Raw genomic sequence first — 23,961 nt, forward strand, 5'->3', positions numbered from 1 at the left:
CCATAAAATTAATCGATTCTAGACTAATCCGACTCAACATTTCCAAAATACGTATATATTTTTTGGGAATAATCCGTATAAACTACGCTATAAACAAAAAATTGTAGGATTACTTACCGAGTGTCACCATTCGACATTGCCATTGCTCAACATTGTTTTCGTCGCGGAACAGCTCAGCAAAGAGCGGCCGATTTCTAACAACTTATTTTTCTGTGAAAACTTCGTAGAACTTCGGAGACATCATTAATATAAATAATTTTAATCGCCGTTGAATAAGAAATGTTTCTTTCACAAGAAATGTATAAAATTACAGTACTGTATTAGACTTACGGTACCTAATTTACATACTGACAGACGATAGTTAGCGTAAAAATCTCCGTAGCGTGGCGCCACGCTAGACGGCGGAAATTATATATTTAATTATAACAAAGTTACAATAAGTTAATATATAATTATATGTACAGTACCTAATTTATATATAATTTATATAATACTGTCCAGACGATAGAAATCTCTCCGTAGCGTGGCGCTACGGACGGCGGGAAAGTAGTTCGGCTTCCCAATGACGTTTGAGGTGTTTATAGGGAACTTTTACTATTTTTTACGGATACCGGTAGCAATTTTTTCGTAGTTTTATAGGAATCGTAACTATAGGGACCGTAATTATAGGGGGGTCGACTGTATCTAAATAAATCACACCTTTTTTTTTTGGCTAATGTTTTTTATATAAATATGCTTGATAAAATGAAAAAAATTCTATTAAAATATCTTCAAATCCTGGTTTTCATACTATCATAAAAAATTACAGGAAATCTTCGTTAATCTGAACTTGGATAGTTCAAAATCCCGTTAGTTTGTAACTGTACTATTCGTCCCAGCTGGGGATATAGAGATTTACACATTAATTAAGGAATATGGTTAGTTTGAAATATGGGTACTTCAAAATTTGATGTGAAAATTCCATCCAAATTGTGATATGCATACATTAATTTGTTTGATTAAATTGAAGTGCCTCCCTGCTATAAGAGAACAATAGACAAAGAATAACTTTAATCTGATTAATATGGCTTTGCTATAATAATGGCTTTAATAGTAAAACAGTTTTGGATGTCATCACACACGTGGATTACCATTTTTTTCTCTTATTTCATAAAATACGGCTGGTTTTCAGGATTGAAAAATTTGCAGAGTAGCAGACTGAGATATTTGTAAGGCTATAGATTACTATATTTGGGCAACTTTTTACTTTTTAGGCCACTTTAAAATTTTAAATAATTTCAGCTATATTTAAAAGAATTCTCTTTACATTTTATAAAACCTATCTGGCAACATGTGAGGTTCTTACCAGACACATGCTGTTTATATGCAGTTTATTTATATTGTTATTATTATTATTTATTATTAATTAATGAAAATAACAATAATTAATGATTAATAATTCTGTATAAGTAGCCATACTCCATTTGCTTAATTACATCAGTTACAGAGCATTTGGTATTCTGTACAGAAATATGTAAATCTCAGATAATTCAAAGTTGCAATTATTTTGTCCCTTGAATTTCAGATTAATGAGGATTTCCTGTAATTAGATTCTTGAATTTTAACAAAAATTTTCTAGAAAAGTTAAGTAAAATAATCACTGACCTCAAGACCTAATTCATCCTTTGTTCTTATTTGATGAAAATTCTTTTTTGGTCCACTTTTTGTTACAATGTTCTTACTGAAATTGTTAATTATGTATTATTCAACATAAATCCACAAAAGTCTACAATCATCATTATAAAATATGCATAATAATGATGACTATAAAGCAATTAAAGAACTATAATAATAAATTTTTAACCCAATTCACAGAAAAATCTTCATCAAAAGCTACATTTTTAGAACATAAATTCTGAATAAAATAAAATTATTTTAAGAATGATTTTTATGATTTTTATTTTACATAAAATAAAAATTGTTCTACATACAACAAATTTTTATTTTAAAATAATTAGCTACACGTTTGTCTTATTTTAGCACTTACTTTATTTCTATTTTGTAAAACTTTTTTAAAATCTGAAGACCACATCCTATTTTCATTTTCATCACAAAATTTATTAAAAACTATTTCATTCCTCTCCTTAAATTTATTCAGCTACCCACTGCTTGTTTTGAATTTTATGTCCTGTTTCTGAATTGTTCAGCTTTTTCCTTTTCCATCAACAAGAATATTCCAGTCTCTACACTGTACAAACCACGTCAGTGTACATTTTTCAGCATCTGGATATTCACATTTATGCTTTCTTTTCTGTTCTGTCTGATTCTGTTTTTCATTGAAGCTTACCAAAAGTCTTGTTTTTCAGATGTGTAGATGCAATGCAATATCAAATTCTTTCACAGTTTCTAATATTTTCTTTTTGCTTTCCTCCATTGCCTTTATCACAGATATCCTTTCTACTATCCACAGAATCTTTAGTTTCCTGTTGTTTGTCATTTCTTAACTAGCCACTATTGATAATGAAAATGTCAACATGTGATTCAAATTACAGTGAAATTTATATATTACAGGTGTTTAGTTCCATGTAAGGAGATACATATAGATCAACTCATAAATTTGATTGCCCAAATGTTGTCAAATCACAGTTGTAATGATCTCAAAATATAACAAGCACATTTTTTAAATTATCAAAATCTAAAAATTTGAAAAATGATAATTTTAAAGTGCTAAAATTTCATTGGTCATTTTGCATTTAAGAATAAGATACAGAACATTACTTTAGGTACAGAACATTAAAATCTTGAATTTTATGTCATGCAATCAGAAGCATAATTCTATACAATAGCAATCTTCAACTTTGTGATATCATCATCAATCCCCTTGTAAACAAAAGACAGAATAAAAAATCAGAGGTAAAATAAACTTGCTGCATCTTAAATTTCAATTTAACAAAATTTGATCTCAAAACCAACAGAAACACGGAATGCATTGAGTCTCTGGAAGTGAAGTTGAGACAAAAAGTTCTAGTTAGTGAAAATTTCAAGGTAAGAAAGTTTAACTTATTGAGAATCTACTACAGTTGTAATCCCAAAACTTCAATTTAAATCATTTATGAATAAATTAAATAAGGACTTTTGAAAAATTATTAGGTTAAATTGTTGAAAGATGATTCATCATCAGACCAATTGTTATTTTTAAAAAATAAAGAAGACTGCATAAATATAAGTTTCATAAACAATATACTACAGTTTCTATGGATAACCTGCAGATTGCCTGTATTTGAAAGGAGATTTGGGTTGTGTGATGAGATGGATTATATGCAGATTTTAATTTTAAATCTTGAATTAAAGTTGATTCACATTACATGATTGGTTAAGGCAGGTAATTGGCCCACAGGTCTAACAATTCTCTCTTCATACTTGAGAAATAACTTCTGATGAAATTCTGTTTAAAAGATTACAAATTTTGAAAAAAATTAAATATAAAATAATTTTAATGTTAATAATAAAATTATTTTNATTATTTTTTAATATTTAAAATCAAATTCTAAATATGTACTTTAAAAATTATGAACAGTAATGGAAACAAAAAACAGAAATAAACTAAAAACTAAGTAAAATAAAAAATTAAACAGAAAAGAGGTGTACAATATCTCTGACACTAAGATATGTTGTATAAAAAATTTCAAATATACAATACCACTTTCATTTAAAATGTTTTTATATTTTAGTACTATAAACATACAACATATTTCCTCTCTTATTCAACAACTTATCAGGATTGACTATAGTAACCAGTTTTTCTGCAAACCACAAAAGATACTTTAAGGTGTAATAGATATCACAATTTCTACTTGTTTCCATTTAACTTTAACATTTTTATTTGTGAACAATCATCAGTGCTGTAATAATTTTACTCTTTCTTGACAAAGAAAAGGCCTCTCTATGTTCCTTCATCCTTTTGCTAAAGGTACATACAATACTTTACATATGTAAGTTTATCAATTCCATTGGAAAGATAAATAAAAATCTAATCAGAATTTGTGCTGAAACAGACATTGTTTCTAGGTTTTTCTCCATTAAGAAAAAACAAGCAATAAATCAGTAATGTCAGAGATCTTAAAACGTTTGTTGAATATTTATATATTGTAAAAATTATATTATTAATCAATGTATTATATTTATAAACATTAATCTATAATCTTATTAGTTCTATATCAGCTGTTAATTAAAATGACTACATAAAAATATGATATTCAGATTCAAAATCTTCATGCCATAATATGAAAATAGTAAGACTATAGTATTAAAAATTTTGATTGTTTTTGAATCTGATCAATAAAGTATTTTCAAAATAAAGTTAGCTTATTTTCACAAAAATTCATTAATTAAATTGAAAAGCTTAAATTGTTTTAATTGGATAAATAAAATTAGTTATTTAAACTCCTGAAAGAAAACTTATCTCAGACTGCAGCAGTCTATTGTATTCAGTGTGATTTCTGCGAGTTATATAAAGGCACACAACCCAGATTAGATAACATAAAACACAATTATTTATTAACTCGCTAGTTCAAATACAGGATTTCATAGGATACCAACAATTCTAGTTGTCCCTTTTTCCGAACCGAACATCCGATTAACTAAAGTTATCTTACTTAATACTAGGTTCCTACTACTGTACTACTTAAACTAATCGAACGTAGCCGGCTTATTCGAAGATTTAGAAGGTAAAAGAAAAGAATAAGGAAAGAGGGTACCCAAAACTTGATGATGCAGGTTGAATTGTGTGGGATCATGGATGAGGCTTCTCGTCGGTCTGGGGGGAAAGGGGCTGATTCACTCAATTCTTGTTTCACACTGAGATATTAATCCAAAAGGGGCGATCCATCTGGTTCCTCTCATTTAAGTTCCTTTTTCTTCCTCTTGTTCTAAAGTTCTCTATTTCTCATCTCACCATACAATGTCCAACTTACAGGGGAGGCTTTCCTTACGATCTCCCCTATCCACTTCCTTCCTCTCCATCTCCCGTCCTTTCCCTTCTGCCTTCACTTCCAATCTGCCCTCGTTTTTCCTCTCCACTCACTCCCTTCATTCTCCCCCTTCTTAACCCCCCCTCGTTCCTCCCCTCACCTTAGTCCACTCATGTCCCCTCTCAAAAGCCTCCCATTCGTTCCTTTCATCTCAGTTCACCCACACACTAAAGTTAATGGGAAGACGATAAGATTATAGAAGAGTAAACAAATAGGACAGACGAAGGTGAAGTGAAGATATATATATATATACAGTTTAAAATATGGCGTGTAGCCACATCAGTTTATATAAACATATTGCAATTCTTCAATATATTTGGAAAAAAGTAAAGTGAAATGAAATAATGTCTTAAAATTATAAATTTAATTCATAATATATTCTTTATTTATTTACCTTTCTTCAACACTACTGCTGCTGTTGTCATCAGAGCTATCCAAAGTCGATTCAAACGAACTTGACTGTGATGATGAACTATCTCCTTCACTATCACAGGACCAGACTTCTCTACAACTTGTACTGTCTTGGATTTCACCTAAAAAATAAATTATACTTTTTATGCAAATTATTTATTATAAATTTATGTAATTAGGTAATGAAAATATTCACTATTAAGTACTGTAATTAAGAAAAAATGTTAAATTGTATTCCTCCATTGAATAAAAGATTTAAATTTTAACTACGAAATATTGTATTTTCAATGGTTTTTATTTCGTGAAAGATGCGAAAAAATTATAAATTGATGACAATTAATAGATAATTAATTAATGTAATTGAAAATAAAACGGTAAGTGTCAATAAACAGATAAATTACATAAATATTTAGACAGAGGTAACAACATGGCAGCACTGGCAACATATGCGTCAGATCAGGATATACATGCAGACCTAGAGAATGCTACCCTTATAAAGAAATCATTCCAAACTGGCCATATAAGGAAATTGGAAAAATTAGAAATATACAAAGCAAGTAGAGTGGGGAACTGTATAAACTATAAAGACAACAACACTATATCATATGCATGGCAATATACGTATCAGAAGGATCCTCAACAATACTGACATCTTATTCATAGAATTCTGCGATAAAATATTAATATGCAGAAGGTGGACCTATATAACGGAGTAGAATATAAATAGCCAAATTAATTTGCATCAAATAATTCAAACGGTGAAACTAAGTGACAGTTAATATTTGAACTCTGGGCATTCCAATATTAGAACATTTTGAACCTGAAGCAGTTCTTGATAGAGCTATGAAAACGTTTGTTCAAGCAAGTAAATACAGTAATACCTCAACTTACGCGAACCCAGAGTTACGCAATTTTCAAATCTCATCGAATTGTCTTTTGTTTGAGCGCCAGGCAACTCTTGATTACTCACTCCCCCACACTATTGTTTAGCTTACATGTTCGGACGTGTCGCACGGAATTGACGCATAGCTACAATTTATTTTGTGTTATTTATTTCTGTGTATTTTATATCTACGGAGACTTGAGAGACTCTACGTGGTGATTTCTTGTAACTGTGAATAAATCAAAAGATGAGATAAGATTAACGAGAACATTTATTAGCTTACATACCTCCAACTTGGATTTTACACAAATTGCGAAATTATACCCTGACTTACACGATTATCGCTCGGTCCCACCTATCGCGTAAGTTCGGGGTATTACTGTAAACAAAATATCTTAAATTTTTATGGTTTTTTCTTATTAATAAAATTAATTACAGTGGTGCCTCGTACCTCAAACTTAATTCATTTCAGAAGGGCATTTGAAGTCCGAAGCAATTTTTCCCATAAGAAATAATGGAAAGTGAATTATCTGCTATTAACTGCTCTATTACCTTGCTTTTTTACAGACACACTATGGTGACATTATTCAACACTTGGCAGATTATTCACCACTTTATTCAGTTGGTTTCAAAATGCTCTATTACCCTTAGAGATTTCTAAAATGAAATCAGTTGTGTATTTCATGATCAATGTAGCATATCTTTTCAAAAAATATATATATACAGTACAATTAGTTTTTAAGAAAATCGATGTTTAGGTTTTTGCTCAGATAAACATTCCCGACCCTGAACAACACCTATCTTGATAACTTAAAACTGCAAATTCACATTATTTAATGTTAAAATTATATACCCTAATAATTACTCTGAAAAAATGTCAACTCTGTTGTAAGACTGTTATTTTCTGAGGTGTGAGAAAGGACATCAAGAGACTCATTATTGTTTAGTCTTAAACTGTATATTGTATTCTTTGTTATACTTCATATTTTGTTTGAACAAGTAAAATGGCAAATCCATTTTTGGTATGAGACTGACTTGGAGAGCACGAGCAATGCATGTGCAAATCTTGCACTCGCACCTGTTTGTAGAAACAGTCTCAGCATTTTGTATCTTCTTTTGACCCAGTTCTCAGTCCCCTGACTACCTACAAGTCTGGTTTATTTTATGTGCAGATTATTTGGGTACCAAATACTCTGTGCCAAATTACTCCTGACATGTACTCTTTCATACCTCTAAGGTGTATGTGTACAGCCATTGACAGCAACACATTTTTAGAGACAAGACATAGTCTCATCAATAAAATAGAGTCAAAATGTCTTGAGATAAAAAGCATATCTGACATGCTACTCTTTACAAATTTCAGAAAGAATATAATACCATACAAACAGTGAAAAAGGTTTGTAATGTGTATGGCAGAAGATGCTCCTAAACTTTGGATATGCAAATATGGTTTAAAAGTTCTGTTGACAAAATTTTGAACTAACAGATATACAATGTAACGAGCATTCAAAAGATGTTGACAAAAAACACATTATATATATAACCAAACATACCAAAAGTGAAACAAAAGAAGTACTGATAGCATAGATGACTTGTGTTTATGGTTTTAGCACATTTTTTTCATGCATACACAGTTCAAACTCTGAAGCATCCTTCAAAATCTGAGGCAAATTTTTGTCAAATTTAGTGTTCAAACTCTGAAATGTTTAAAGTTAATCATTCAAAGTACGAGGTCCCACTGTATATGTATGAACATGTATAAATATGACAATAATTAGTATGAAACTGTTTATGACAATTTTTCCATTATAAATCACTTTAAAATGATAAAAAATAATTCTACAAATCATGAAAATTTAATCTGCATGTATCTTAGAAAGATTTTATTCAGCCCACTATTTAAAACAAGTTGCCCACTCCTGTGTTAGGCTGGTAGCAAATTAGGCAATATTGGTGAGACCCAGTTGCTGATGACATTTGTGATGAGATAGTTTGTCTGCAATATGTCCACATGTTGTCATTGGAAATCATCAAAAGTACATAAAAAAAGGCATAGCTGGCAAGAAAAGAGATATCTGTCTAGTTAGATTTCTGTATCAACAAAGGTGCAACAGATATACAGAGCTGAATTTACCATAAAAAATTTGAAGAATCACATTGAGAAACATGTAACATGAATGTAAACATGGCTGAAGTTCCAATTAAACTGGCCGATGGTATTTTACATATTAAAAATACATGGAAAAAATAAATCATATTCATGCTTCCATTATGTCCAATCACAACCTACAAGTAATCTTCACTTATAGAGATGACCTTTTATTAGAGGTTATGCTCTATAAAAATAAACAAAACATTCTGTGACAATAAGCTAATAATTAAAAATACATAGCTTCAATTAAACTATGTTTCCATGTATTTTTAATGTGTAAAATACTGTCAGCCATTTTAACTGAAAGTGTATTTTTAATTATTGGCAGAATGTTTTAAACCGTTTTACATATTTTTACATAGGCAGAGCCTCTAATAAAAGATCATTTCTGTAAAAAAAGACTGTTTATTTCTGGTGATTAAACATAACAGAAGTTTGAAGACGATTTAGTTTGTTCCATGTATTTTCAATGGCTGAAGTTGTTTACAATTGAGAAAAGTGGAGTTTAGATGAAGAAAGTTTTCTGACAGCTGTCTTTAAGGCATAGTTCTTCCACTAAAATATTCATATTTCCTCATTCTTCTCAGGACTGAATCCATTTTCAATTCAACTCTCTTTGTCTTCTATGAGTAGCTTTGTCTCCAACTGCATTAATAGTTGCAGTTACAGCTAATAAAAATTAATCTTCACTGGATTCTAATGCCTGTACCAACTTGAAGAAGACAAAGTATGTATTATTCAGCAAAAGCAAAGTTTGGGAATTCTAATTGGCTAAATATATAATGTCATGGAAATTAATTTGCATATATCTCTAAAAATTAAGCTTTCCACAACTAGTGATGTACTAAAGACATATGGTTGGTCTGTGATGGCATATAGTTAGCAATCAAGCTGCTTAGTTTGACCATAACCTATGAAGAATGAACAAGCCTTCCCATTACTCTCCATTCCTTCTCATCACTTTTGTGATTTTTCTCTGCTAGAGGTGCTGCATACCCTCCTGTTATCAATTTGTCATTTGCAAAGTTGTATGTAAGTTTGATAAAATAGGAATATTTCTATAAAATTGTAGACAGTTTTTACTTTTAGTGATTAAAATGATACACTGTTGTGTTACATATTGCACTGAAAAGAAAAATATGTTGCTGGGTCTTAGTTTCTATCTAAAAAAGAAAAAAGCATGAATCAGAGCTGTAAGCAGGAAGAAAACTTGCAAGTAGCAATGATTAGACAAATGCCACTAGCATTATCCAATCAATGCATAAAATATTAACAACTGGAATTGTTAAGACCCCCTAGCAGGCAATACCAAACCAACTTGTACTGTCTGGATGTCAGCAAGCAAAACAAGTAGTTCACTCACCTATCTGTATATATATTAAAAGCAAAATGTTCTGTCACCACCACACAAAAATAATGTAAATTTAAAATTTTATTTGATTTACAATTTGAAAATTTCAAAACAACTTTTAAATGATTTTTAAAAACGTGAAACAGCACTAAAAATTGTTTCACAAAAGATAATCAAATTTAAATTTCTCTTAATTTTTCTAGTACTTTTATTAATTTTTTTTTATAAATTTGCCTGCTTTTTAATTTTAAATATAAAAGAGTTAATATTGATTAAACTTTTGGCTAACTAGTAGTAGCATCAGCAGAGCTTCTATCCCTAATTCATTTTCTACTAAACCAAGCCTAAATGAACTAAAATTACTAGAAAAGGAGGTTAAGTATGTAGAATGCAAACCTTCAAAATATGCTCAAATAAGCATTAATTCAGCTAGTACTGCTTACTGTATATATTATGAGAATTATTGAAGAAAAGGTAGACTGCAAAAAATGCTTATGAACTATCTCTGTCCCACAGTCCACCTCTCTTTTACTGGCCCTCATCAATAGAAAAGATCAAGGTGGATTAAGATAGCTAGCCAAAGCAAAATTTCTTATTCTCTTAAGAGACGAATATGCAGCATGCAAGGCTATAGAACACTTGCTACACAACTCACAAATATTGAAAACAATACATAATTTGTTTTTACCACATCTACAAAAATATCCAATTTTTTAAGGTTGTGGTAATCACATCAGTATACTGCCCAGTCTAATACTAGAAAAATTTCTCTGGTCTAATATTCAAAATTATGTATTTAACTTGACAGATAAGCATGGCCATGAAATTAAAACAGGTAGAAAGGATAAGAATCCTGTTATTCAATAAAGAAAAGTTATAAAAAATGTAATTAAAATAATATTAAATCATATTATTGCTGTACTGTATATAAAAACAGAAATAAAATACAAATTAGTGTTAATATGTAATTTCTTTAATTTTTTGAAGTATGTCATAAAAAAATAGTTTGGGGATAATAAAATTTTAGCAAACCTTAACTTCTTTCTGAGATTAGTTAGTACATTTTTCAGTACCTATAAGTAGGCAGGGAGTTTACACAAAATTTGACCAAAATATATTTATTATTAAATCAAATTGATACATATTATTGTTTCAGGACTTTAAATGTCCACTTTAGCAGAGATGTATGTAATTGTCAAAATTTAATAGGGATTGTTGTTTAGGATTACTCCAAAGTCAGTGTGGAATTGCACATAAAAATATGCAATTCCACACTGACTGTTTAAATTAAATTTAATTTAATATATCTCTAATAGAAAATAGAATATATTTAATAGAAAATACTTACATTGTATTGGTTTTGGTGAAGATGCTTCTGAATTATTACCTGAAAGCAAGTCTTCAGTAACTGCAGATGCATTTTCAGTTTGAGGCTGTTGTTTCTCATTTGTCATTGTAAAAAATACCTAAAAAATTATTTTTAAAATTTATAATTATTATAAATTAGATTATCATCAAATCTATTGTTTCTTTACAATAAATGAAATTAGTAACTTCAGTTTTATTCAAATTATAAATTATAAATATAAACCAATTGTTAATTATATCTTTATGTGCTTAGAAATCAGTCTTTCTTAATAAAATATAAAGCAATTTGACAAAATGAATGACTGAAAACTATATACAAATTGTATATAGTTATTCATTTTGTCAATCACAAAATATTTATGTCATTATTGATACTAAAAGTCTTATTTCAGGAAACCAAATCTTTAATTGAAAAAGAAAAGTTTCATTCTGATCCAAGATAACAAATATAAAATATATAAGGAATATTTTATAACAACAAATATAAGGAATATAAGTATTCCTTATATATTTTATATTTGTTATCTTGGATCAGAATGAAACTTTTCTTCTTCAATTGTATGGCTATACAAATATAAGGAATAAAAATATTCCTTATATTTGTTTTTATGAATTGTAAGCTGAAGTTGTCCTGGATCAAGATGAAAACATTTCTTCTTCAATTAAAATTTTGGCTTTCCGAAATAAGCATTTTAGTATTGATAATAATATTGTGCCAGAAATACATGAAGTAGTTGATTTATATCTTTATAATTTATTTCAATTCTTATATGCTTGATGTTTTTTTAAATATTTTGATAATTTTTTCTTATGGTCACTCTTAGTTTTTATAAATGAACTTGTCAAAATCTTTATTGGAAGTTATCATCAGGTTCGTTTGCAAAAAGTATGTTAATTGAGAAATAATCATACTTTTCAAAAGATAAGCACAAAAACTGTTAGTTTTTTTAAAAGAGATGTAACAAGGAAATGCAAAGAACATATGGCTGTAGGTGTTAAATGAAAAAATGATGCTATAAACTTTCTTAACAGTAAATAATTAAAAAAATAAGGAGTCAAAGAAAGTTAAATGCTATGCTAATATTAATATTGAAAACACTAAAAACTGTTATTCTATTTATCATCAATGCCGTTAAAACAAGTACAACTATATACATTACTGCTGGGCTATATATGCATAGTTAACTGGTATATAAGGTCTACTGCAGTATGGAGATATAAACATTTTCCACTACCATTTAGTATCCATTCAGTGTTCAGTGTTTATGTATCATGCAAGTTAAACATAAACTCATCTTTTTCATTCAATACAAAGCAGTGATCAGTAGCTAAATTTTTAGTATTGGAGGGTTACATATTGTGAAATCCTATGAGCACTCAAGAGACTTATGAGCCCTTACTCTGTGAATATTCACAAAGAGCAGAAGAAATCAATTTTTCTTGCACCATAATAATGCAAGACAACAAACACTACAGTAAGAAAACAGCAGAATCTAAAGATACAGGTTATTCTAACTATCTTACAGCCCAGATCAGGCACCATCAGATTTCTGATTGCTCTCAAATTACATGTGCATCAAAAGTTTAATGATTTTCATTATATGTTGAACTTTAAGTTGCTAAAATGGAATAGATCAAGGAGAAATCAGAGTTTTTCATGCATTGAATGCAAAAATGGACTGAATGTTAAAAAAGTCCATCACTCTAGACAGTAAATAGGAGGAAAAATGAATATGTAGTTTATGATCAAAACAAATGATTTCACTATTTTTTTAAAACTGGCCACATTATTCTACCTCTTCCCAAAGTACTTTTAAAAAATGGAGGCCTTGTTTATCAATATACAGGGTGACTCAAAAGTTCCTTTCACACTTTTCATTCCAAAAGTACTGATGTTATATTAATTTTGTTAATGTAATTTACATAGGAAATCATGCATGGAGAATCAAATGGAATGACCTTGATAGAGAATTTCAAGGTCATTTATGTTGTAACTTTTTAATGAGAAGAAGTAACATAAAAGTTCCAATGACAAAGTTAAAGAGCATCATTTAATTAGTCTAAAACTATTTTCTGGATTAAAATAAAAACATTTAGGACTGCATAATTTGCAACTTGAAATCACTTTTACTCTTCAAATTTAAATGCACTCACGATCGGACAATTATTGCTAATAGCACTGCCACCATGATCATCAAACTTCTTTGAAATTCATGGAAAAATCCCTTGGGAGTTTTGATTATAGGGATTCTTGAAGATCCTTGAAGACATTCCTAACTTAGCTACCTTAAAAACAGAATTTTGCTATATATGAGGCAACTGCACCCATGTCAGTTACATTCTGCTGTTAAGTATGTTTTCAACATAATTTAAAAACTGGGTAATTGTTAATATACCACTCACCAAATAAACCATCACCAGTTCATAACAAAACAGAAAAATAAGCAAGAAACGAGTCCAATATCTTTCACTTTGAACTTACAACAGAAAAATTTTTACTACAAACATTTTCATCTATGTGAAATAGACATCTTCAGGTATTAACAATATCAAACAGACATCTCGTAAAATAAAATGTTTTTTAAAAGTTTGGATTAATTACGTAATTTGAATACATTGCATTAAAATTTAAACATATGTAAAATATTTGAAGCATATTCAAATAAATAATCAATTAATTTCAAGTAAGTTATGATGTGAATATCCTCCGTAATTTAAATTATCCTTAATGCAAGTTTCTGTCCTTGGAATCTAGATCAAAAATGGCGCGCCATGCTGTGGAAAGCGTGTCCGTTTCCTTGAAGTTAATAGCAACTCCCTGTTTAATTGCCCAATAGATCTCAAGCGATTCAAGGTATTTGAGTTGTGCCTTCTCTGATACTCTGTGAAACAATATAGCATTATGTAGTTCAACCTGAACTTCTTCATAACTCTCATATGTTGCTAATGCCATAGTAGTCAGCTTTTTTCTTGTGGAGTATTCATATTCTTTCATGCTCATGGTGAGACCTTTGGCCATTGCTCTAATGTATGTTAATGAGCAGTTGTTCATCGTAAAGAGGTACTGCATAAATCCCTGGAGAGTATGAGTCATCTATATGGTTTTTATCATTTCTGATGAAAGAGCAGACTGTTGGAGAGCATCAATATGTTATGTGCACTTTAGTGGTCTTTGCAATTTCTCTCTCTCTCTCTATATATATATATATATTAGAAAGTGTTTGTATGTGATAATCCTCATTCGTTCGTCTTGCAAAATGGTCCTCTCCCTTTTATTTATATATTGCTTTATGAGATGCTTGACCAAAGAGGATGGGTATCGATGTTGTGTTGTAAGGGCCTTGATTCACGACAATTCATTTTCCTTTTCAGTTTGCTCCAAACAATGTGTGTGCACCCTTTTTACCAAAGATCGAAAAGCAGAGACTTTGTAACAGTAAGGGTCATGTGAATGGTTAGATATAAATAGAGGTGTATATGACTCCTTATGGAAAACACAGGTGGAAAGATGACCATGCTCCATTTTGATGGTGATATCCAAAAAATGTTTAACACAACATATTCGAATTATGTAATTAATCTGAACTTTTAAAAAACATTCTATTTTACGAGCCATTTGTTCAATATTGTTAATACCTGAAGATGTCTATTTCACATAGACAAAAAACATTTGTAGTAAGAATTTTCCTGTTTTGTTATGAACTGGTGATGGTTTATTTGGTGAGTGGTATGTTAAGTGTATTGTTCATCAAATGCATGCTTTAAAACAGTGAGATGGATAACACATACAGTAGAACCATTAGTCTTATTTATTGTTACTTGAACATTTCCATGTGTAAAATTTGATGTGTAAAACATACCACATGCAACATTGTAACCTAGGGAGAGTTAAAAGTCACAGATTTTATAATCACCACACTAAATTGAAATAAAGTCATTTCATTTTGTATCTCAATTTCTCCGTATTGCCTAAATTTCTTTCATAATCTACCTAATATGCAAATTACAGTGACATTAGTACTAAATTTTCCATAGAAAAATTTTGAAACTAAACTTTTTATCTGCAAAATCAAACTTTCCATAGTCAAGTAAGCAAGCACACTAAATTTGGTTGATTTGGTCCAACAATTCTTTCTACACAGAGACTACCTAAACACATTCAGCCAATTGTAGAGACAGAGTTTACGTTAAATGACGTTTAACAGCCAAACAGCATTTAGACATTAGCTGACTGCAGTTTAAAATGTGTTGCAAAGACAACGATTGTCTATTTCTGAATGCCATTTAAATGAACCATGGCAAAACGTTGGCTATTACTTTCTTTGCTGTTACTCCCCTCTCTCAGGAGTCATTTAACCAATCGGGACATTCGTTTATGACATCAGAAAAATCGTGACGAACAACATGTTTAAATCATGCCAGAATTTTTCCGAAGAAGAGAAAAGTGTCCTGGCGAAAATTATAAAAAATTAACCTGCAGTTGAGGAGAAAGGTTACAACAATCATATTCTGGGGATGAAAAAAACTGCATGGGAGATGATACAGAATGAATTTTCTTCCTTGTTTCTTGTTGGTCTGCTCACAATAAGACCTTATTCTTATTATAAACGTCTCTATTACTATACAAAGAATTTTTTAAATTTATTTAACGGTAGTTTGATAGATACCTGCATACAGTACAGACATGAACTCTGGTAAGATCACCGGCTACCCTCTGAAAACTTCTGGTGGCATAAAATCATGATGCCATCAATAACTGTTGTTCGGTAGTTAATGGCAATCCTCTTCCATCTAGATGATTAATTTTGTCGTCAATACAATTTAAAATACGAACAAATCCAGATTTAGAAAATCTATATCAAATTCAAAATTTGTCTTTGGAATAGATTTCAAAAGGACTATTTTGATTTCATATTACCCTCTCTCTCTTCATAACTGTTGAGATGAATAATTTTTTTGATTTGTCCCATTTACAATATTTATTAAATGAACAATATCCATTATAACACAAACTTTGTAACCAATAAATGAACATGGCAACTTATACTCAAGTAAAATGGTGTGTAAACCTGCTATCAAGGGAGTTTAGAAATAAAATATTCCTCAAACCTTTTAACCAGAGTGCTTCTATTATTAAAATCGTGAACGTTTTCGTTGCCCCTCCTGGACTCTTCAGGCTTTATCAAGTCTAGAAAGTAGGTCAAATAACTTGTTTCTAATCGCTGTCTAAACTGTGGCAAGCGAGAAACACTGTCTCTACAATGAAATTTTTCTGAACCACTATCTACTCAATCTCTAAATCATTGTTGGCATCTAAATGTTGTCTCTGCAATTGGCTGATTCAGTTCAATTATAATCATTCTGTATTTACAGCTAGTCACATTGACATAATGGATTCAAACTTATTGATGGCAAATCAGATCCACTAAACACTTCTAATCAGTAATTTAATTTATTGTCAGAATTCAATTATTTTCTAATATTAAATTATTGATATATAGTAGTTATTATACACTCTCTTAATTTACAAGTTTTCCAATTAGAATTATTGGCATTCCTTAAATATTCTTTTTTATCCTATTGTTTATCTGAAATCTATCAGCTGTGAATAAACTGCATACATAAGCCTATCTACTTTCAAAAAAAAAATAATACTAGTCTTATATGATCATATTGTTTGTTTGCATCATCTGCATGAATCTGTGATTGAACATTTCATATGTCATGACTATATTAATCAATGTATAAAACCATCATTTAAGAATTGTAATGATTCTATGTAAAGTTCCACAGTTTGAATTATGAATAAAGAGAAAAATTCTCTGCAAAATGAACTGTTTTCTAACACAAAATGCACTACAGTGGATAATTGGCTAATGAACATAATTCATTCCAAGAATGTGTTCTCTATCCGATTCTTCATTAACTGATTATCAATTTACCATAGGTTTTTATGGGAACTTAATTAATCTGTTCTGGAAACCCCTAAAAATAAAAAATTATATACTTTCTTACTATGTTTATTTATTGTATATATAATAATAAAAATACATATACAGTAATACCTCGACTTATGCTACCCCAACTTACGCGAACCTGGAGTTATGCGATTTTCAAATCTTGTCGATTCGTCTTTTGTTTGAGCGCCATGCAACCCTTGATTACTCACTCCCCACACACTATTGTTCAGCTTATATGTTCAGACGTGTCACATGGAATCGACGCATAGCTACAATTTATTTTGTGTTATTTATTTCTGTGTTTGTTATATCTACGGAGACTTGAGAGACTCTATGTGGTGACGATTTCTTGTAACTGTGAACAAATCAAAAGACATTTATTAGCTTACATACATCCGACTTGGATTTTACACAAATTGTGAAATTATACCCAGACTTACGTGAATTCAACTTACGCGGTTATCACTCGGTCCCACCTATCGCATAAGTTCGGGGTATTACTGTATATGCAGTCTTGAATTTTTATCAGTCATGTTTTTTCTGTTTGTGGGGCATTAAAGAATCTGTCCAATGTCAATTGCTTTTCTCTCTTCAGGATTTTTCAGAAGTAATTAATAGCATTGTCGTCATAGAGATCTCTAAAGCTTAGTTCACACTGAGCGCAATTCACTGGTGAAAGCGAAAAACAGAGCCATTTTATCATGAAAATGAGAACAAATTTTTTTATTGAAGTGTTTATATTTAACTTAGGCATTGGCCTTTCTCTTTTAAATTAATAATGTTTTCTTTTTCATTATATGATCTTGAGCCAAAACTTTTTAAAAATAAATTTTCAATATCGCAATTACATTCTAAATCACTAGCCACGATATAAGAGCAACAATTAAAAATAAAATTATTAGTGTTGCAACGAATAGTATATTTGGCCTCAGGCTGAATACCGAATATTCAGCCAGGAGCGTGGCCGAATAGCTGAATATTCAGCCAAACTATTCGGCTTGGTTAACGCACGTACGAAAATTGGCACTCAAACCGCATTATGGCAAGGACCCTGCTCTCTATTGCCCGCTGTCACCACGCTTCGTCTATCATGTTAATTAATTAATTCTTGACAGTTGTAGCAGACAGACAAGAGCGTCATGGCAGTATGTGATAAATGATGATATCAAATGTGGATAACAATGAAATGACCTACATGTATAAATAATGGAAAAAGAACAGAGAAGGACCGCAAAGTGAAAATGTGAAAATAAATATGAAATTGAGTTGATAACATAATCGAACAAGTCGAGGCAGCTTATTGGTGCGAAATTTGTGGCCGTCAATGCCAAACAATTGTTGTCATAGACTTCGGAAAGCTAAATGCTTGTAATGAAAGTCACGGGCAAAAGCCTGGGGCCGTTTGGGCTACCAAGCTGTCTTGAACCTGTGAAATCATAACTGTGACTTATACCGACGTCCTATCTATCTGTTTTCTGTTATCACCAGGCTATGAGTCATGTAATTGTAAAATGGAAAATCTGCGACGGAAAAGTGACGAATTGAAAGTATCGTGAGCTTGTATTATGATGTATGCATAGGCATACGTGGACTAGAGCGATAGAGGAAAGAGAAAGAGAAGAGCAAAGACGAGCGCTTAAAAAGAAATCTAGGCAGGGTCAGACCCTCAGATGTACGACGATTCTTGAACGAATAGGTGTGTACGTGAGCTGATCTTTGAATTATAAATTGTGAATACAAGTGACTAATATTATTTTTTTTTATTTTGTTATAAGTTATAAATAAATATAAACAAACAACACCAACCCAATAACATTAAATCTAAATACTAAAATGATTAATTTACTGTGTTTTTGTTATTTCTTACTCCCATTTTTAAGTATTCAGCATTCGGCCGAATACCAAATAGTAACCGAATATTCGTTACATCACTAAAAATTATAAAAACTTACTTGGTGAAATAAAATGTGTGGTGGATATACATATCTGGTATAAAATCAATTTTATGAATATACTTTTAAAGAAAATTATAATTAAATATAGCTTTGTAAAGAAACATACATAAAAATAACATAAAATCTTCTTTACTTTTTAAATCTTAACCACTTGTCAAATAGTTCCCTATGAGTGGAATCAGAGACGATCCTGCTAGGTGTGCGGTGCGTGCATGCATGTGGGCTGCCAAATCCCGAGGGTGACAATACCGATAAACGTCAAATGCCTCTTTTGTCACATCACTAGTATATCTCAAAGGACGCGATAGGGTTGTAAATTTTAAACGTTTCTCACCATGGCTGTAAAAATCTAAATATGTTAAACTTAATAGATTGTCCATCATTTGTTTTCTAACTAATTCGTTTTAGGACCAGGTGTCCATGGAAACTTCCAAAATTTACAACTTTTCGGCCACTCTCGTTGAACTGGAAAAATTTCTGTCTTTATTACATTAATAATACAAAGAAATCAGTCTCTACTGTACTCGGCTAGAGATGGTTCAGTTAAGCTTTCGTTTAAGTAAAATTTTGGCTCTTTCATCAGGGTTTTGTTTACATCCCCAATTCCCTAATCACTGAATTATTTTACTACTTTTTAAGTAGAAATAAGTCGAAACCAGTTACTTTGTGCTCGAATATTTATAGTCTCGGGAAAAAAGTGGAAAGACAAATTTTTATGACAAACAGATACATAAATCATAAATTTAAGGAAAATAAATTCTAGAGCTTTTTCTTTTCTGCTTGTGCATCTCTCTCATTCATTAAATTTAGTTGTAAATGATGCTGTCAAAGTAAGAGTTAATTTTTTAATATTAAACAAGAATTGTACACGTTTTTTTCTACATCCCCTTAAAGATGTCGAAATCAATAAAGATATATGAAATCGTAATATCACTGGTTTAACATTGAAATCCATGAGTAATATAAAATGGGAGAGCAGAATAAAAATATCAAATATTTTAATGGATTTTTTAAAACTCCTGTCAACTATACAGAACTATGATAAAAACATACAGGTAAATTTTTATCGGTTGGGTTAAGTTATAAATCTACTCGTGATTCACGTAATCAGGCGAGGGCGGCCAAATATCTAGCAGGCAGGCGGCTAACAGCCCGGAACCAGTCTTGGATAGAATTGGATGCGATATACGTGTCACCCAAAGTCCTAGGCTTCCACCAGCTAAACCGGGTGAGGTTGGTGCTCTGTAAAGCGCATGCGCAAATCTGGCTTTTTGGATGCTGACAATACAGTGGGTGATCGGTTAACCAGGGGTGCACAACCTGCGGCCCGCGGGCCACATACGGCCCCCTATCAATGTTTATGCGGCCCGCGGGCGGTACAGGCCAAATCCCTTCTTTCGAAGTTTCTAAGTGTAGAACTTTTTCCCTTTCACAAAGTCATTAGCACCCAACTGTTTTATGACTTTCCCTGAGGTGAGAAATGGGGGATTGTTCTATAAATAAGTCTATTTCTAGCTAACACTTTCTGGTTTAGATATCGAATATTTTAAAATGATGTTAGAACGTCATTTCCGATGNACAGGTTAACCAACGAGAATTTGGAAAATCTGCTGGTTGTTTCAACATCTGCCATTATGCTAGACATCAAGAAGATTGCCGCTAGCATCCAATCTCAGCCATCGCATTAATCACTTGGAGGTCTGGCCCCCAGTCAGTAAACTTAATTCTAATTTGGCCCTTCTTCAGAAAAGGTTGTGCATCCCTGGGTTAACGAACAAATCGGATAACAAACACTTTCTCAAAAGATTTTTATGATCGGACAACGAACACATGTTCGGATAACGAACACTTCACTGAACAAACACAAGAAGAAGCAACGTAAAATAACGAATACCGATTGGTCTTCCTTTGTCTTCAGGCAACAATTCGAAACTTTTCGGAGCGCGAGACGTCGACATCGACGTTCAACCCAGTATATACTGATCGGATAGTATTCCCCCCAAACTTTGAAACTCTCCCTTGTAATTCCAGCCTTTTATATTTCTGACAGAAACAATTCTTTTACGTTTTCTTCTGAAAATGCAGATTTATGCCAATATCTGCTATTAAAGATCTTTTGAAGAAGTGGGAGGATGCCAGAACAACGGTCTTAAAATGGCATTCAAACCAGGTTAAGGTTAAAGGCCTAGGAATTGCTACAATTACAATGCTATTAATTACTTCTGAAAAATCATGAAGAAGACAGAAAAGCAATCGAAATTGGACAGATTCTTTAACCCCCACAAACGGAAAAAACATGACTAATGAAAATACAAGACCGTGTATATTGTATATGTATTTTTATTATTACATATGAATAAACGTAGTAAGAAAGTATATATTTTTTTATTTTTGGGGGTCTCCAGAACGAATCAATCAAATTCCCATAGAAACCTATGGTAAATCGATAATCGGTTAACGAACAATTCGGATAGTGAACAAAGTCTTGGAACAGATTATGTTCGTTAACTGATCACCCACTGTACAGTGCTTCCACTCCGCCACTAATATTCGAATATACAATAGCAATCTTATCTTTTTTTTTTCACATGTAGTATAGAAATTTGTAATAAGATACAGAATGTGGTTATAATAAAATATTGTGCAATTATTTTCATATAATAAAAATTAATATGTATTTATTTTTTAGAAAATACAAGGGAAGTGGAACATCCACCGCTTCCAATGATGACACGCCACTGCAATTTAAATTCAAATTCTGTAGAATTTTTCATAATTTATTCAAATTTTAATGATATAAATTTAAATTTTGCAGATGTTCCATTTGATATACTCCATTATAGAACTTATATCTTTAAATCTGATGCAGACCTAAGGAAGAGCTCAAAAATGTTCATATTTCATTAAAACGTTATGTTACTGAAAGGACTCAGATATTTTTGTAGTACATTTTGAATTACGAATTAGTTCCACCAAAAAGCATGTTTCAAAAAGACAATTTTAGACTCCAGTGTTTTGAATTTTGATCATTCTACAATTTTGATATGAAGCCTGAAGATAACCATGAAGTTCATCACAAACATTCATTCAGTAAATTAAACTCATGTATGCTGGAATAAAAAGGGTGTTTATCTGTTGAAACTATAGTAATCCGTCTTTAAACAAAATGTGTAGCAATAGAATGAGAGAAGGAGAATTGAAAAAACTCCATTTGGAAGCATATAAAGAAAGAGTATCAGGATTCACAAATAATTAGGTAACAACATCTTTTTCTTATAAATATAGATTGTTAAGTGTACTCCTTGTTAGATGCATTTCTCAGTAGTTGTTAGATCTAAGTCTATTAACATTTAAACGATCATAACATTTAAATAAATATTAAATTAAATTTTATAGATAACTTATAAAATTTTTCTAAGAGATTTATAAGTTATAAGGAGTATACCTAACAATCTAAATTTAAAGACATTCCAAAAAACTTAAAATGTTATTATTGAATGAATAATCCTGTACAGTACAGTAGACCCCCCTATAAAACGGGTTCATATAATACAGATTCGTATATAATGGCAAAAAATTGTGATTGTATTCATATAAACACACTAAAAGAGTCTCGTATGATATGGTAAAACGTCATCGCCGACTCGTGTTGCAATAGGATTGGTTGAATCTAGACCAATAGTGGATATTGCACAAACAGTTGAGTTTAAATGAGCAGCGGACCTACTAAAAACCATTTATTATTTAATGGCCAGAAAAATTATATTTATGTTAATGATGTCTCCAAAGTTCAGCAAATTTTTCGCAAAAAAATAATTTATCAGGAAACATACACCTGCTGTTCGATGTGTCACTCCACAACGAAAACAAGCTTAAGCAATGGTGTCATCGAACGGTGCACACTCGGTAAGTAATCCTACAATTTTTTGTTTATAGCATAGTTTATATGGATTATTCCCAAAAAATTATACATGTTTTGGAAATGTTGAGTCAAATTAGTCTAGAATCAATTAATTTTATGGAAGAAAACCTTTCAAACAGCTGTAGTTTGTAAACTGAATACATGCCAGGCTGTGATTGGCTCATGTATTTAAGGACTTGTAAAACATGAATTTTACAAAACATGGAACGTATCTACTGTGTTATAGGTGGGTCTACTGTATATCATTAAAAAGCCTTGATTTTTTAAATACAATTAACAATAGTTTCACACTTAATTAAGAGATCATCTGGTGAATTTCAAAGTTTGAAAATTTTTCTAACCTTAAAAATTGCATTTTTTTTTAGAGTGACTTGAATCTAATTTTAAAGAATTGGTTAAACTTTTGCATATACCATATTTCCTGTAATAATCACCCATGTAACTTGTACAGTCGACCCCCCTATAATTACGGTCCCAATAATTACGATTCCTATAAAACTGCAAAAAAATTGTGACGGTATCTGTAAAAAACAGTAAAAAACCCCCTATAATTATGTTAAACGTCATCAGGCAGCCAACTACTTTCCCGCCGTCCGTAGCGCCACGCTACGGAGAGATTTCTATCGTCTGGACAGTATTATATAAATTATATATAAACTAGCAGGTGGGCCCGGCGTTGCTCGGGCAAAAGTAACGATAACTAAGATAAAGATTATTATGTTACAGTAAACCTTACCCGTTTTCACAGAATGCAAGAATTGGGTCCCCTTGTTTCCAGACTAATTAGAGAATTTTTAGATGGGTCTAAAAATATGTTCGATTTCCCGCAAAAACGAAAAAAACTGCATCTGCGTCTTGCACGTCGCTTTCTCTTAACAATTCCATTGTTACGTAGCATTTCCATTGTTGACACTTCCATTGTTACTTAGCACTTCCATTGTTACTTAACA

The 23,961-nt window shown here is 31.1% G+C and overlaps 1 protein-coding gene across 2 annotated transcripts in view; it reads right to left on the reverse strand.

The window, feature by feature from the left end:
* The window catches only part of LOC111627002 (H/ACA ribonucleoprotein complex non-core subunit NAF1-like), a 47,708-nt gene that overhangs the window by 13,610 nt on the left and 10,137 nt on the right, over positions 1 to 23,961 (reverse strand). Inside the window, exons 3-5 of one of the 2 annotated variants that reach the window (XM_023370541.1) lie at positions 11,155 to 11,272; positions 5,404 to 5,542; positions 1,645 to 1,720 (exon numbers count right to left, since the gene is read on the reverse strand). In XM_023370541.1, coding sequence (XP_023226309.1) covers positions 1,645 to 1,720; positions 5,404 to 5,542; positions 11,155 to 11,272 — 333 coding nt within the window. The remainder of the gene's footprint in view (positions 1 to 1,644; positions 1,721 to 5,403; positions 5,543 to 11,154; positions 11,273 to 23,961) is intronic. The other variant, XM_023370542.1, reaches the window with a different exon arrangement.

The sequence above is a fragment of the Centruroides sculpturatus genome, unplaced genomic scaffold, assembly GCF_000671375.1.
Source record: "Centruroides sculpturatus isolate CEXI.00-Female unplaced genomic scaffold, Cexi_2.0 scaffold445, whole genome shotgun sequence".
Taxonomy (NCBI): Eukaryota; Metazoa; Arthropoda; class Arachnida; order Scorpiones; family Buthidae; genus Centruroides; species Centruroides sculpturatus.